Genomic DNA, 17435 nt, shown 5'->3' on the forward strand with positions numbered 1-17435 from the left:
GTGGCTGGGCTATGGGGAGGAGCAGCTGTAGTGGCAGGCGTGCACCCTTCTCCCCGTCGACACACGTTGTTTGGCATGGAGAAGCTCTGCAGAAAGCCGTAGCATCCTTCATGAGGCGGTATGTGGGGCAGACACTGAGCCCAGTGTCGTTGTCTTTGGTATCCTCTCTGAAATAGACCACCACATATTTGTGCAGATGAGTCTGGCTTCTCAGATCGCTGCGGAAGAGGTTAAAGGCGATGGGGAACAGGTCTTGGGAGTTCTGACAGGGGCTGCCCCCCGTCTTGCCACAGGTACCATCACACATGGTGTTATCATTGGAAAGAAGGAAAATGACCTTATCCGTGGCTTTCTTCTGAGTGGTAAGCCACTGCACGGGACCCGTCTCGGTTATTTTCTTTTTCTGCCATTTTTCAAGGATGACTTCACTTCTGCAGTGGTTTTAAATAAATTCAGTGAAGTAGCAAACTGTGTGATGGAAACATATTTCAGATGGGTAAACCACAAGAACCTTAATGGGGGGCAGTAGTGTGGTAGTAGAGAAGGAAGTCTTCTTGATCCTTTCTGTGGGGGAGAAAAGCATTTGTCATCTGTGGACAGCAAATAATAGGCTTTTACTCTAGTCTAAACTATCGCTGATAAATGATCCCTTGCTAGGGCACATCAGCTAAGCACCAGGGATGTTATTACTGCCAGAGAGGAAAATACCCCTGATGTTCCTTTTGTACACATCACCTGAAACACACCAGTGCTTAAACCTTAAAGATGCTTAAAAGATGTTTTTCTAAGTCCCTGTCACTGAATTAGTCCTCTTGATTAAGCCCGTAGCTTTTCAAATAAATTCATAGAAACTGTTGAGGTTTAAGGTACTCTGTTTCAGGTGGGTGGTTGTAAATTTAGTATTTTTAGTGCCATATGTGAACAAGGACAGCTGACCTCTCTGCCCTTCACATCACGTTTTAAGTTGGGTCAACTCAGTAGTTGTTCCATCTTCTACCTACAGGTGGTAGAGTTTCTTTACAGTTCCGTAAGGTTAAGTGGTACCCCCATTTCAGCTGGAACTCAACTGGAATTCTGTCCTATACGTGTTAAGGAATGGAAACTAGGTATGAAACTAACGAATACAAGTCAAATAATAGCCATTAATATAAGTATTCTTAAGGTCAAAGTTTGACGTGGCTAGCTTACCTAAGAAAGAAAATGGGATTAATCTTGTTCTGTATACAACATCACAGACAACTCAAAGACTACATTTATATTTCCTTGTCTACATGTGGAGGGGAGAAGAAGCAGAGGTTTTCAGTGGGCCTCTCTCTAGCTGTGTATCTATATAAATACTCTGATTTCTTATTCAAGTCTTCAGTGTTGTAGAGTTGGCAAGATCCTTAGAGTATATGAATCCAAATGAGTGTTGTTCTTATGCTTTGGAAGAATTACTTTTTAAAAGTAGGAACTAGCGTAGAGTACCTATCACAGGTAAAATGTAATTTGTTATCAGCTATCTTTGGCCCATTACACTCGTTGTAGATGCCTCGATGGTAAAAAGAAAACAGGTGATAGCAGATCTGGAGTCCCAATCCCTGCTTTACCTTAGCGGGTGTGGTCCAGTCATTATATTAGTCTTTAGGAGAGCTATGAGGCATTAAATAAATGTCTGACTCTTGTGTAATGCCAAAATGTGATTGCCTTTGGAGGAATCTCCTTTAAAAAAAACATCAGTGTTATTTCCTCATCTGCGTTTCTTTAAAGAACTGAATTATAACCCTTACCATGCCTCCAGGTCAGATAGATCCCAACCGCCAGCACCCACGTGGCCACCAGCAGAGCCAAGAGGAGGAGAGGCAGCCATCCACCCAGCACACTTCTGCCTGGAGAAAACAAAGCTTATTCATCTTTAGCAGAACAGAACCAAATTTATCTCTTATTTGGAAACTAAAACTTTTACTCAGTGCTTTGTGGAAGTTTTGGTCCCTTTAAAGCCAAGGGTCAGTAGATCTCCCCGGGGTCTGCAGATCAGTGTGTTTTTCCATTAGAGTGTCCAGGTGTTTCATTAGATTCTCAAAAGGGAGAGGGGGCCCAGGAGGTAGGAACAGTCCTCTAAAACCATTTTGGCCTCTTACTCCACATTTTCACTGTGATAACCAGAGTTTACGTTTTTTTTTTTCTTTGCTGAATTAATGTTATTCTGGGTGCAATTACTTAATACATAATATGGATAGATGGCATTTTTAAAGGCTGTTTTGTCAGACTGACAGATGTGGGAGGTCATGCCACCTGGTTACGGGAATGTTGAGGATCAGTTAAGCTCCAGTGTGTGAAAGTGCTCAGGAATCCATAGGCACTGCACCTACACAGCAGTCAGGATTGTTAGGAGGTGGGTTTCTAAGACCAGCACCTTTTAACTTTTTTTTTTAATTAATTAATTTATTTTTGGCTGCGTTTGGTCTTCGTTGCTGCGCGCGGACTTTCTCTAGTTGCGGTGAGCGGGGCTACTCTTCGTTGTGGTGCGTGGGCTTCTCATTGCGGTGGCTTCTCTTGTTGCGGAGCACGGGCTCTAGGCACGTGGGCTTAGTAGTTGTGGCCTGAAGGCTATAGAGCGCAGGCTCAGTAGCTGTGGCACACGGGCTTAGTTGCTCCATAGCATGTGGGATCTCCCCGGACCAGGGCTCGAACCCATGTCTCATGCACTGGCAGGCGGATTCTTAACCACTGAGCCACCAGGGAAGTTAAAACTTTTGACCCCACCCCTGGGCTAGTTCTGGAAGCATTTTGTCAACCTGCAGTGAAGGTACTAACATCGCTAAATCCAGAGAGACATTCTCCAGAACCAGCTGCTCTCAGGCACCAATGACGTGTGTCTCTTTGTGCCACTATTCCTAATTTGTTATCCAAATGTCTGTGTGGCCACAATGAATCACAGTATCAGCCAGGCCTGGGCCACTGAGACGGATAAGAAAGTCAGAAAGCAGTGAAATGCATGTTCCCTCATATACTCAGTCCCTTTACAGCCCTGATGTTTTTCAGCAGATCCTTGAGGCACTCTGAATATCAATTTTGCACCGTTGATTTTGTTTCCCTTCTTGTGTATATCCTGCTTGGTCACGGATCTTGATCTCATAAATGAAGCACAGGTATGGAAATACAGAGTCAGCTAAGGAGAAATGAGGGGCTCAGCCTTATTTCTGCTTTCACCAGAACTTCTCTTCCCTTTTTTTCTGGCTTCAGCCCCTCTCTAGCATTGTAATAGGACATTTTTTTTCCTTGGTCATATGTCTGTCACAAAGCCCTAAAATCCAGACTAGTGACTCAAGACCAAAAACCTTCTAAGACTCCTGAGCTGTGAACCTAAACTTTGTACATGTTGCTAAGATGTTAATTTCCTTATCTAAAAGGGTTAGGTCACATCCTAATACATATACAAATATGTCCTCCAAAAAACAGAGCAGTGGGACTCCTCTTGACCTAAGCCAGCGCTTTACGACATGTAAGTCCCTTGGGACTAGTAGAGTCTGGTTCTCTGGAAAAGGGGTGCAGTCCTAACGCGCTGATGGGTATCTGCTCTGCCGGGCGTGTCTGAGCTCTGCCTGTATGTCCCAGGAATGAAGAACAAAAAGGCCCTTATGTCTTGGGTGTAGCTGTGTCCTACCGGGACCCTCCATGGCCCCACAGCATACACTCAGAGTGGAAAGAGCTGTGAGAGCACCTGCTAGCCCAACTTCCTGTTCTCCAGCGCAGTAAACTCAGTCCCCGAGGGGACAGAGTTGCCCTTCAAAGTTCATATGCTGATTGGGAACCCAAGCCTGCTGATTTCAAGTCCTTTGTTACTTCATTTTGCAGTGAAAATGGAGGCTTGGGATAATAAAATGGCTCAGAGTTCCTCTGTGTTTCTGTGACAGAAAATAGGAATAAAAGCACCTTGGAAAGTCAACAGCCACTCACAAAAGCAGAAGGGACCGTGACGATAAGGTCAGCTTCCTGACCTCACAGCTGTGAAGATGGAAGCCAGGATTCCCCATCAATGTCACATAATGGTGAGACTGCTGGCAGAAGCGAGCTGGGGAGAGAACTCATCTGCTCCAACTAGAAAGACTCCTCAAAGGCAGCGAGTTGCAGTGCAATGGGTCTTCAGTGCCCTTCCCCTCTCCTCCCCTCCCCAGAGCATCTCGTTCAGCTTTACCTGGACCACAGCACCTTCACTTTCCCCAGTCCCTTGAACCACCACGGAAGTTCGAGTTAGTTCCTTCTGGTGCCGGTGAGTGAGACAAAAATCAAGAATTAGGAGCCAGGGACTTCCCTGGTGGCACAGTGGTTAAGAATCCACCTGCCAATGCAGGGGACACTGGTTTGAGCCCTGGTCTGGGAAGATCCCACATGCTGCAGAGCAACTAAGCCCGTGTGCCACAACTACTGAGCCTGCGCTCTAGAGCCCGCAAGCCACAACTACTGAAGCCCTCGTGCCTAGAGCCCGTGCTCTGCAACAAGAGAAGCCACTGCAATGAGAAGCCCGTGCACCACAACGAAGAGTAGCCCCGCTCGCCGCAACTAGAGAAAGCCTGCAGGCAGCAACGAAGACCCCAATGCAGCCAAAAATAAATACATTTTTAAAAAAAAAAGGTATTAGGAGCCATACAAATGATTAGATCAAAGACTGCCAGTGAAGACACGCTCTTCCCAAACTGACTTTGAACTCATTAGACTATGCGTGAGTCAGGATTCACTCCATACTTCTGAGACCTCTACCTTTGGTTGGTTTTAGAGTCACAGGGATGTTTCCGGGGATGCTCCCAGGGACTTGTTTTTCTTTGTCTGAATTAATCAAAATAGCCCAGCATATTTGTACAGCAGACAGTTCTGCCCGTGCTCTCCCAAAAGAGAGCCTGTCCAGGAAATCTGCATTCTTCAACAAGAGAAGGAGAGCTGAAGGTTGAGGACGGGGGTGGTGTTGAGGAAATGAAGGGGAAAAAAGTACCTCCAACACATAAGAAGTCCCAATTACAGTGGTATTTTGTATGAGAGCCATATATCTGTTTCCAAGGGGACTGGTTGTAAAGTTCACTTCTACCGTGGTCTCATTCTTCTTACAAGCAGTGATGTTTGGATCCCACAGACTTCCTGTAAGTTGAGAGAGAATCACAAGGCTGGAGTTGCAAACTCAGCCCTCATTTAAGTCCCCATAAGGGCTTGACAAAAACAGATGTACGTTCTGAGGCACACGTCCAAGAGATACTTATTCAGCTACACAGTGTGCCTTTTATTTATCATCTCAAAGTAACCTGCTGCCCAAGAAAGTTTAGTGACCCCACGTCACTGCTTTGCTGAAAACAGCTTCCCTGGGCTGAGGGTGGTGAGAGGCACAGGCTGGGTTCTACTACTACATTCTATTCTCAACATCCATTTTGAGTGAAGGGCTGGGGTCAGGGTTTCCTCCTTGCCGGGATGCGGGGCAGGAGCCACAGGTTAGGAGACATGTCTGAGTTTATAGAGTGAGGGAATTCAGCTAGAACTAGAACACTCTGTGTTCCAGGAGCTCCATCCATCAGACTACTCTGCCCCAGCTTTACTGGATGTCAGGAAATAAGGAAATATCTCATGGCTTAGATGATACCCGGACAGGTCTACTCTGTGAGAAAAAGCTGGTGGTTTCATTCATGTGGCTTGCAAATCAGCACTCGGTTAATTTCCAGGAACATGATGTAGAATACCGTGTATTATTTTCCCCACCCAGGAGGCCATTTCAAGCCCCAGCTCAGAACTGTCTTTAGGAGTTGGGTTCTAGGACTGATTCGAGGCCCTCAGACCGCCTCACATCCCAGTGACCTCCAACACTCCAGATCTCTCCTGGTGGGAGGCGAGAGAGGAGGCACAATGCTCCAAGTCTGCCTTCGAGCGAGGAGACGTGTGCACTCAGTCTGCTGGGGTTCATAGGGATGCCTGTGGGGTGGGGGTGCCTAAGAGGCAGGGACTGATCCCCCCAAAACCACTAGCCTCATTAGCACCCTAAGACTATTACCCAGAAATGCACAGAGATCCTTGTAAACCCCTTGGAAGTTGGCCAGTTGGGACTGATTATCCTGAAAGGGCTTATTTAAAAATGCAAAAGATGGGGGCAGGTTCTAACAGTCTGGCCTGTAGGATGTAGACCCCTGTGAGGTCACAGGTTGACAGCCTGCTTCTAGGTCACTACTTTAGCTAACGCTCCCACCTTGAATGTTTGCACGTCCAAGCAGAAGGTGTGCAGGGTCCCTGTGACCACAGTTCAGTGGTACTGGTGTCTGAGCAGGTGGGGGACTTACAGATTCCCATCCAGGCAGGAAGGGCCTTTGGTTTGGGCTAAAATGTTACTTTAACCAAGGGAGCAGGGTGTTTTTTTTCTGTGACTTGCTCACCATATAAACCTACTAAGAGTCTGTCCATCCCTGGGTCCAGTGGGCACGGCGCTGGCCAGGATCAGCCTTCACAGTCTGAGCAATTCGGATACATAACAGCCCCACTCTAGGCCTCAGTTCCTTCATCTTAAAAAGCTTGAGCTGCGCTGACTCACGGTATGAATTTCTTCTAATGACAAAAGCAATTGCTGTATTTACTTACCTGCCTCGATGCACTTTTTTTTTGTATTTCATTATGTGGTCCAGGCAGCCTGGAAATTTGAATGAAAGTTTTTACATTTTAGAAGAAGGTATCTCTGCTCCACCCCCTTGCCAACAAGTGTGCATACACATATGCTTACCACACCTGTAATGAATTGTCAGACATTTCAGATATGAGGTCAGATAGCAGATTTAAATGAGATGCTAACATCATACTGTTAAACAGAAGATTATCTATTCAGGAAGTGATAACCAGAGTCTAATTAAATACAGCCTTTATCAAAACTATCTGTGATCCCCAAGAGAAGACTTAGAAACCAACCATTATTCAAAAATGAGGTTTGGTAATATGTGTAGATACTGCCCCTTCCAGGAGGTGGAGCTTAATCCCACCCTATACCCCCACCCCAGGATGGGGTAGACTTAGTGATTTGTTTCCAAAAACTAAAATTTGGGAAAGGGAAAAATACTAGATTACACAGAGAAGCCTGGCAGACACCACTTAACCAGTGACAAAGGTGAGCACCACCTGTGACGTCCTGTGCATGTCACCCACCCCTGATAGAGTGTCATGAGAAGAGTGCTTCACCTCTGCGGAATTCTCACCAAACACACCTATATCCCCAGTCTAATCATGAGACAAACACCAGACAAACCCAGATTGGGTTTGCAGGATGTATGGCCATCACTCCTCAAGACGGTCATGATCGTGAAACACAGGGAAAGACTAAGAAGCTGTCACAGATCAGATGAGACGAAGGAGACATGGGGGACTAAATGCCACTGAGACAGAAAGAGGACATTAATGGAAAATCAGGTGAAATCCAATAAAGTCTGGAGCTTAGTTCATAGAAATGTACCAGTGTTGGACTCGCAGTTTTGACAAATAGACCACGGTAATGTAGGACGTTAACGATAAGGGAAACTGGGTGAGAAGTATATGGGAACTCTTTGTACTAGCTTTGCAACTTTTCTATAAATCTAAAATTATTCCAAAATATAATTTAAAAAATGAGATTTAGTCTCATCAAGAAAGCTGGGCACTACTGTGTAGTAAATGATGTGATGCCAAGAATACACTGGACCACGACCAAGGAACAATGACAGATTGGAAATTGCCCCATTTGGCTTCGATGCTACACCTGGGACAGGGACGGGCATGGGATACAGAACAGGTGACCCAGCCGAGTGGGGGTGACGTGGGAGCTGCTGGGGCCGGGCACCATGCTGGACCCTCCTCACCCATGATCCCATCTCATCCTCACCCCAACCCCGTGTGTGATACTGAAGGTGTGACACCAGAGAGCTGATTGTGTGTCACAGAGCAAGGGAAAGAACCCAGCACTCGGTGCCACCTGCCTCTTCACCGCAGCTCAGGGGAGAAACCTACTGGAGTCTGTACATCCTCAGAGACCAGCCGCACGCTGTCAGACTACACAGCCTGCCAGGCAACTGAGGCTGGAACAAGCGTTTTGCATCAACAACAAAGAATGGCTAAAGTGCATCAGTCCAGAAGGACCAGAGTTTGACTTTCAGCTTCACTTCTGCATGTGTAACCAGGGCAAGTTACTTAAGTTCTCAGTTTCTTTATCTGCAAAAAGGGGCTGTCCCAACCTTGGGGTTGTTGACGGCTTAAGTGAGATGATGCGTGTCAAGTGCTCAGTCAGTGCCTGACACACAGGAATGGGCTTTCCCCTCCATTTCACCTGACTTAATCCTCTCCTTGTGAGTGAGGTGCAGTTACTGTCATGTCCATATTACACATGAGGAAGCCGAGACTCAGCAAGGCCAAACGCCTTGTCCAGGGTACCTGGCTTCTCTGTACCAAACCACATACCAAAACAGGTGTCCCAGCAAGACAGTAAGAGAAGAGTGAGGAAATGTACCTGGTGAGGTGAAGTTCACAGCCAGGGAGGGGCCGTCTTCATTCATATTTGCATTGGGGATGTTATGGGCCCCAATGAAATAGACTCTGTTCAGCTCTACAGGAAAGCCAATGTAGGAAAACGTCCACTGCAAGGCAAAGCGGGAAGCCCTGAATTTCCAAGTTCTTCTCATTTATAATTTCATTCCTTAACCTACTGCTGAAACTCATGTCTCTAGTCAACGTCTGCTAAGGAAATGGACCCCACACGGTTTGCCAGTGTAACTCACAGACTCAGAGAAGTGTAAAATTCTAGAGCCAGGATGTAATTTAAGTTCAGCTTCCCTCACTTTGCTGATGGGGAAACTGAGGCCCAGGGATGCTGACTTGCCCAAGGCACACAGCAGAGAAATGGCCCCAAATGGGATTTGAACCCAGGCATTCTGCTTCAGGCTCCAGGTTGTAGCTCTCAGCAACCTGTTTGTGAGCACAACATCCACACCCCCAACAAAGGACCTGGATTAGTGGCAATTAGCCAGGTGTCTCCAAGTGCTTACTTTGACCTAGAAGATTCCCTCAGTCCTTCAAGGCACAGGGGACGAAAAGAAACCGAGTGCCATGTTGAATACGGTCAAACCACAAGCTTTCATTTGCCAATTAGGCAAAACACCATCTTTTTCCTTAAATGCATACACAAGGGATGAATGCTGAGCTGGTTCCACTTCACAGTTTGAGGGAGACTACATGGCCCCATGGTAGGCTATGATGGGTCATAGATTAACCGCTAGTACACTTGACCCTCAAGCCTGGCCATCACCTCCCTTAAAGACCAGAGGTGGGTTTTTTACCCCTCTCTGCACCTCAGCCGTCTCTGCTACAAGCAGGGGATAACTCTAGACTACCATGAAGGTCCCTTCACACTCTAATGTTTAACTGCAGGCTTTCAGGACAGTCTAGAATATTTATTGAGTTTTCCCAGGTTAAGGACTGGCTATGCCAAGAAGATAAGTAGAAGAGTGCAGTCCATGGTGCCTTTCCCAGGTGCTTTAAAAAATTCTTCTAATATAAAAGGACTCACCTGAGATATTTAAAAAATCATAGCGCAACTGTGATTTCATCATGTTATCTTTTAAAAAGAACTTTTAGGGCTTCCCTGGTGGTGCAGTGGTTAAGAATCCGCCTGCCAATGCAGGGGACAGGGGTTCGAGCCCTGGTCCAGGAAGATCCCACATGCTGCGGAGCAGCTAAGACCGCGTGCCACAACTACTGAGCCTGTGCTCTAGAGCCCGTGAGCCACAACTACTGAGCCCGCGTGCCACAACTACTGAAGCCCATGCTCTGCAATGAAGAGTAGCCCCCTGTCTCTGCAACCAGAGAAAAGCCCGCACTAGCAACGAAGACCCAATGCAGCCAAAAATAAAATCAATAAAATATATAAAATTTATTTTAAAAAAATAATAAAGAGAACTTAAAAAAATAAATAATATCATCAGTGTCTAAGAAAGGCCAGTATTAAATCCTTTGGAGTTAACTGCTCATGTCTTTTTATAAGAAAAAATAATTAGTACTTTGGTTTTGTAATAAAATACTGGACCTAAAAGGCAGCTGCAAGTTCCAGTGACATGACACAGCGTGGTTAAGTCCACCAGCTCTGGAATCTGATCCTTCACGGCCTCAACATTTCTAAACACCTTGTATGACAGAAGGCAAGACTTTTGATAGTTTGAGTAACCTGAGTTGGGTAAAATTCTCAGTCGCTCATCTTTGTCTTTTTAAAGCTGAACTCCAAGGGATATCATCAGGCAGCTTTTTAAACAAATGAGCCACCATACTGGGAGCTACGTTCTTGTCAAAGGGCTGGTGAGACAAATTTTAGGAAGAAGCAAAGCAACGGCTCTAAACTTTACAGAGTTCAAGCTGTTGGCCTAACAGCAGCTACTGCAAAGGCAATGAATTCTTCCTCTAGTGGAAAAGGCCAGGGAGTGAGGGGATGGGCTCCGAACTGAGACAGAGGACAAGGAGAGTAGCTGAAGACATAAGGGCAGGGAATGGGGTTTGTCTTTCCATCACCAAGTAACACCATGCTTTTCTGCTATGTGCTGTGCTAAAAGGGCAGCAATATAGCTTCAAATGCTATTTCGCAGATGAGCTTTTCTTTAATGACCCAGAAGATTCTCTCAGTCCTTCAAGGCACAGGGGATGAAAAGAAACCTGCAGTAGAGTTCAGGAGCTTAGCTCTGAGGACAAGGGCCCCAGTACAGCGAAATTAACAGGGCAAAAAAGGCGAGTGGAATGGAGAAGCAGCTCTTGTGCCCCCAAAGAGGACAGACCTCAAGACCCCAGGCAATAACAATAGTGAACACCTACTATGTTCCAGGCTCTTTGCTGCTGCCTTGCAGGCCCTATCGCTGTCCTTCACTAGATCCTGGTAAGTTAGGTATGACCCTTCCTTACACAGATGAGGACAAGAGGCTCCGTGAACATAAATGGCTAAATCAAGAGCACATGGTGGCATGCGAACCCAGGTTTGTCTGATTCCCTTGCTCCTGACTCAAGCAGCCCGACGCCCGGTGCTCCAGAGCATGCACACGCGTCCCCTACAGACGGCCCTCCGCGAACGCCCTGGAGAAGCATGAGCTGACGGGTGGGACGAATTTGGGTCCGGGCTCGAGGGAGGGGAAAGCGGGAGGGGGCGCGGATGTGGGCTTACCGGCTCCGGAGGCATGGCACCGCAGCACAGCGCGGCCAGGCTCAGCAGTACTAGCGACATCGCGGGGCCACGGCCCGCCACCGCTCGTAGTCCCTGCCAGCCTTCGGCCACGCTCCTATCCCGGCGGCCGGGGCCACACCTCCGGGCTCCGCCTCCCCCAGCACCGCCCAGGTAGGGGCGGCCCCCTGGCGCCCTTCCTGGGTAGGGAAAGAAGTGCCCCGGCCTGCAGGGGCCGCGAGGGATGCCTGGGTCCGAGCGGCTCTCCAGCAGCCGCGCACGCGCCGGCTCAGCGCACCCGTGCGAGCAGTGAGCCAGGTGCACGAGTGCACGCACGCCCCGCTCGCCCGAGCCCGGCGGGCCCGCCTGGCGTCCGGTCCCCTCCCGGAGCAGGTCGGTCCGAGAGGCCCGCGGTGCCGCTCCTGGCCGCCCGGAGCGCGCGGAGCGCCGGCGCCGCCAGTTAAAGTGTAGCGGGGCCGGGCCGCCGCCGACCGTCCCTGCACTCTGGCCGAGCTGCCCACGGTGAGTAGCGGGGACGCGCTAGACCCCGGGTCCACCCGCCCCGAACGGCCCCGGCCGCAGCCCGGAGGCCCCAGCGGCCTCGGGCCGAGAGGTCGGGTGGGTCCGGAGGACCCCGGCCGGACGCCGAGGCTGGGGCTCCACCTGACGCTACGGCTGAGCCCCTGGAAACTAAAACAGTGGGACGGGGAGAGCAAAGCCTCACTGAGTTCTTCGCGGGAGTTAGTTCCTCGCGGGAACTAAGTTATATGTAATTCGTGTAACAGAAACCCTCCCTTTCCCCGGGTGTTCTGGTCAACGTATGTTTTCACAAAATGAGGCCTGACACTAACACTTCGGTCTCCGGAGGCGGAAGCCTTCACCCGTTGGGTTTGGAGGCGGGTTTTTGAGTTTCCCTGAGCTCAGGATTTATGAGCAGCGTTAAATGCAAATTTTGGGCCCGCCTTTCAGAGAGCCAGCCCAGCCCCTCAGGTCCAGCAGGGTCCGGAATCTGCATTTAACTTGACATTGCTGGTAATTCTGCGCAGGTGGACCAGGACCATCCTTTGAGGCACAGTGGTTTGGGGGAAGGTTAATAAAAATCAGCTGGGTCAACAGCAGATCAGAGTGCTTGGAACTTTGCTGCTTCAGCTGCCTGGGTTTGCAAAGGACAAGGTGGGGGTGACCAACTCAAGGTCCCTTAAACTTGTAGGCCAGGTTAGCTTCATTCTTTACATGAGACCAAGGCCTAAGGGGGAATGAAATTGTCAGCTGGTGCGAGGTTGACTTAGTCAAGCAGCTCTTTTGCTGAGGTCCTGTGCACCAGGCCTGGCCCACCTGCCTGAGTAAGATTTGGGCCAGCATGGAGTGGGCCCAGCTAGAGCTGGGGGCTGTGGCATGCACACATGTAGGTTTCAGGTGACGCTTCCAGAGGATTGGTCTGGTTTCTAACCAAGGAGAGTGGCTCAGGTGAGGCTGTTGCCTCACCCATGCCTGGGGCTGGGCCACCCTGGGCCCCTCGCTCAACCTCTCTGAGTTGCTTTGAGCCCTGGGGTCCCAGAGATCATTTGCAGCTCTAATAGTTGTCTTTCTTCTGAGCTAACACGTGCAGGGTGCCAGCCCTGGGGTGCAAAGTTGCCTTTGGACTGAGGATGAGGGCGGTGAGAGCATGTTCCAGGGCACATGTGCCCAGCCTGCTGTGGAAGCGCAGATGCAGACAGCCTCATTTTCCAGCTCTTGAGATCGTGAACTTTATCCCATGGTGCAGAGGAACCACGGCAGACGTTTTGGTGGTGGTCAGTTTTCAGTTTTAGAAAGCCCACCTGGGTGGCTATGCCAGGCTGTGGGAGGCCAGTCCCTCTGAGACCAGCGAGGAGGCAGGTGCTAACCAAAATGCGTTCACTGGACAAATAGCCGAGTCCCTGTGGGCCGGGCTTCGAGCTGTGCCAGCTTTACAGCTGGCCCCAAAGCAGGCCCTGCTGCAGGAGCTTGGGCTGTTGAGTGTGAGGGCTTTGGGGACAACCAGGGATGCAGAGGTTAGTCCTCTATCTGGAGATAGAGTTTGTGAGTCAGACATTTATAGGGGTGGTAGAGAAGGGAGGAGGATAGGTCCCCGGGGAAGGAGAACTCCCTGGAGGTGAAAGCTAGGAGGGCCTGCACCAGGAAGAGCCGAGAGTGAGGGGGCAGCCGAGGTGTCAGATGAGGCAGAGGGGCCAGGAGTGGCCTGGCCTGAGGTGGGCCCCTGGCTTAGGTCCTTGGCAAGAAGGGGTGAGACAGGCAGGGGAGGGGGAGTTTGGAGGTGGGAGTGGGGTGGTTTTCTTTCAAGAAAGGGCAAGGTTAAGATCGTTTCTCCAGGGGAAGAAGCTGGTGGGCAAAGGAGAGAGGAAATGTGAGGCCAGCATGGTGCCGAGGTGGCTGGGCTTCGGGTAGGAGGAGGGAACCTGGGCAGCAGGTGCTGGCCGTTGACTTGGGACACAGGCTGAGGGATCCCCCAGTGCCCTGGGTCCAGGGCTGCGTGTGTGTGGGCACAGAGGTGACACTGCCCTGGCCCTGGTTCTCTGATGCCCACGGCAGGACTGCAGAATGGGCAGTCCCAAGGAGAGCCCTTCAGCCACAGCCTGTGTTCTCTGTGGGCCAGTGAGGTGTGCCTGCCTGTCTTTTCCGGGGGGGAAGGGGTCTGCTCTGGCTCGGAAGTTCCTTTCCAAAAAGTGTCCCTCCACAAGAGGGCCTTGTTGGTTAAGCATGCAGCCTCCGAGGTGGCCTGCTGGAAGGAACACCATTTGTTTGAATGCCTAAGTCCAATAGTGTCGTGGCTTTAAACAGGAGGCAGGGCCATTGCGGGTCAGGAGGTCTCAGCTTCTCTCTCTGTAACCTCTGGAAGTCACTGCCCTTCTCAGAGCCTCGGTTTCCTTTACTGTAAAGTGGGCGGATGAGACAGTGTAATGGCAATGAGGTGACTCAAGTCTGTGAGGGAAGTGCAGACGCTCTGATCTTCCCCCTTTGGCCGTGAATTCTGCTGGGTCTAGGTTTCTGAAAGAGCCACTGTGCAGTGTGCCTTCAAGTCTTGGTATTTAGGAGGCGCTTGTGAAATGCTTGAATGAGCGAATGAATGAGTGCATACCTTCCTCCTAGGCCGGCACCAAAGCCTGCCTGCCCAGGAGAGCTGGTTTGAGTTTCTTCCTCCTCTTCCCCCTCTGGTGGGGTGAAGGGCACCTCTCCTGGAGTCTGGAAGACCACTCTGTCTAGCACCCAAGGCTGTGGCCCCAGAACCCCTGGGACAGGTTCTGTGCGGCTGCTGGGGGTGGAGAGACCAGGGCTCCAGATCCCTGGCTGCGCTAGTTACTCCCCAGTGCCAGCCTCGGATGAGGCTCTGGTTGTCCTGGGGCCTCAGTTTCCCCATCCATAACATGAAGCTGACATCAGCCCTGGTGGCCTGGCAGGGCTGTTGGGACACTCTGAAGAGGTGGGAAAAAGCTGAAGGACTTAAAAGTGCTGTGTAAATTTAGGGGCAGGGGAGGTGGGACAAGAAATAAACAAATGATCTCCACGGCCCAAATAGGGAAATTCCTTTGGACCCAAGAGCAGCGATGCCCGCAGGCTGTCGCTTTTCTCAGACCTTTGTTTCTCTGTCCTATGCGTCAGCAAGGGAACAAGACCATTAGGGTTGTTGACATATCCCAGGCCCAGTCTCCACCCACACAGGTGGAATTTTCCACTTCTTTTGTTTTTTCAAGTATTAACCAAGGCCCCAGCCAGTCCACAGTGGACCCATTGTCTCATGAAGAGCAAGCAGTTTCTGGCAAACACTGGCCACCTCCCAGGGCCCCGGAAGCCCCCCCGAGCTGGGACGGGTGCTGTTGGGAGCACCCCGCCCTCGGTACCACCCTCCCCCCGGCACCCAGTGTTCTGCTCCAGCTGGTTGAGTTTTGCAGAGTCCGTGGCCATGCCTGCTTTGAGCCAGGGACCCTGAGGCCACACTGAGAGCTTGCCCCCTGCTCACAGTGGGGCCGTGGAGCCGCAAACGGTTTCTCTGCTCCAGTGAGGAGGGCTGGCCCAGGAAGGCCCACAGACGCGGGCCACGGTGTTAAGTCCATGTTAACACTACCCCTGCCAGTTCCTAGGGCGGAACCCCTTGAGGCCACAGCCCGTGTGTACTTGCACCAATCTTCACGTGCGCTGTCACACTGGCACCTGGAAGAAGGTCCAGAATGAAGAGGAGGCTGGTTCTGTTTTTCTCTCAAAGCCCCATCTGTATGTGGGTGACAGAGTCGGCCTCCCAGAGCTTGAGGGAGGATTACTGGAGATGTCAGGGGGTAGAGCCGTGGGCATGTGTGGGACTCATAGCAAAGGGGCAGCCACCTATCTCTCCATCAGTGATACTTGAAACCAGGGTCCGTGGATGCTGGTTGATGTCCTACACTAGCCTTGGTGCCTGATTGATTCCTGCACTTTCGTTCAGTGATGGAGCTGTTCGTAGTTGACACAAGGAAGCAGTGGGCGTTTTTAAGCAGCTCACCTGGCAGTCTGTAGAGCCCTCTGCCGCTAAGCCCCTCTAGAAGCTTGAAAGGGACACAGTAGCGGGCATGTGTGGGAAAGTTGGCTGACTCATATCTCGCCGCTGGTTTATAAAAGAAAGTGAGCTGGCTACTTGCAGGGCTGCTCCCAGGTGTGATCTGGCGTCCCTGTCCCTGCCATGCCGTGGCTGGATGGCGCCTCGACAGGGGCTCGCTTAGCATCTCCAGAGCCTTGCTGGCCTTCGGAGGAGTGTGTCTCCGAGCCTGTGGTAGTGCCTGAGTGAACACGGATTAAAGATCAAGCAGGCCTTGCATTTCTCTAATGATTAGTGATGTTGAGCATCCTTTCACGAGGTATCACCTCACACCAGTCAGAATGGCCATCATCAAAAAATCTACAAACAATAAATGCTGGAGAGGGTGTGGAGAAAAGGGGACCCTCTTGCACTGGTGGTGGGAATGTAAATTGATACAGCCAACTATGGAGAACAGTATGGAGGTTCCTTAAAAAACTAAAAATAGAACTACCATATGACCCAGCAATCCCACTACTGGGCACATACCCTGAGAAAACCATAATTCAAAAAGAGTCATGTACCAGAGTGTTCATTGCAGCTCTATTTACAATAGCCAGGACATGGAAGCAACCTAAGTGTCCATCAACAGATGAATGGATAAAGAAGATGTGACACATATATACAATGGAATATTACTCAGCCATAAAAAGAAACGAAATTGAGTTATTTGTAGTGAGGTGGATGGACCTAGAGTCTGTCATACAGAGTGAAGTAAGTCAGAAAGAGAAAAATAAATACCATATGCTAACACATATCATATGGACTCTAATAAAAAAAAAAAGGTTCTGAAGAACCTAGGGGCAGGACAGGAATAAAGATGCAGACGTAGAGAATGGACTTGAGGACACGGGGAGGGGGAAGGGTAAGCTGGGACGGAGTGAGAGAGTGGCATGGACATATATACACTACCAAACGTAAAATAGATAGCTAGTGGGAAGCAGCTGCATAGCACAGGGAGGTCAGCTCGGTGCTTTGTGACCACCTAGAGGGGTGGAATAGGGAGGGTGGGAGGGAGACGCAAGAGGGAGAGGATATGGGAATATATGTATAGCTGATTCACTTTGTTATACAGCAGAAACTAACACACCATTGTAAAGCAATTATACTCCAGTAAAGATGTTAAAAAAAATAAAAAGTAAAATAAAATAAAGATCAAGCAGTCCTGGCAGCTGCTGCTCTCTGCCCTCTGCTTAGCCCTGTGTTTGCAGCAGATGCCAGAGTCGGTGCCTCAGATGGTGGGAAGGGACGCTTTGTCCTGGGACCCTGGACAAGCCACCTCAGCGCACGGGTCTGGGCCTCTAGGGGATTGATGTCCAGTCCATAATAGTGCATCTCAAATTCCCTGTGGTGCAGGACCATGTTTGGTTTTTAAATTTTAATCTCACATGGGTTGATTTAAAAAATGTAATAAAAGTTGTTACAGTAAAAACAAAGATACATCGCATTTAAGCTCGTTATCTTATTAGGAGATGCAGCAGACATCAAGTCATTGTGTCAGATTGCTGGAAACGTTTCTAAATCCTGCCTTTTGATTCTGTGCTTATCTTTCGCAGACAGTCGAAAATAGCATGTGGGTTGGCCCTGGCCACAGAGCCTGAATCCTTCACATCTGGGTGTGAGGTGGTGTTTTTTAATCGAGGTTTTAAAAACTGGTTGAAAATGTGCTTGAAGGAGGAAGCGGGTAGCAAA

The 17435-nt window shown here is 49.7% G+C and overlaps 2 protein-coding genes across 2 annotated transcripts in view; one reads left to right on the plus strand and one right to left on the minus strand.

Annotated features, from left to right (window-relative positions):
• Positions 1-9: 9 nt before the first annotated feature.
• IL17RB (interleukin 17 receptor B) lies at positions 10-11245 on the minus strand (the record flags this gene model as incomplete). The annotated part of the gene is given in 11 exon segments (XM_082848372.1): positions 10-87; positions 92-442; positions 446-564; positions 1770-1883; positions 3007-3151; positions 4178-4243; positions 4970-5112; positions 6589-6610; positions 6612-6637; positions 8474-8600; positions 11162-11245. Coding segments are annotated over 11 exon segments (1251 nt in total). The 5' UTR covers positions 11222-11245.
• Positions 11246-11477: 232 nt separating this feature from the next.
• The window catches only part of CHDH (choline dehydrogenase), a 64499-nt gene continuing 58541 nt past the window's right edge, over positions 11478-17435 (plus strand). Inside the window, exon 1 of the mRNA XM_082848447.1 lies at positions 11478-11680. The gene's annotated coding sequence lies outside the window, so the exon portion shown is untranslated. The remainder of the gene's footprint in view (positions 11681-17435) is intronic.

This window comes from Leucopleurus acutus (genome assembly GCF_964270905.1).
Source record: "Leucopleurus acutus genome assembly, chromosome: 10".
NCBI classification, from domain to species: Eukaryota; Metazoa; Chordata; class Mammalia; order Artiodactyla; family Delphinidae; genus Leucopleurus; species Leucopleurus acutus.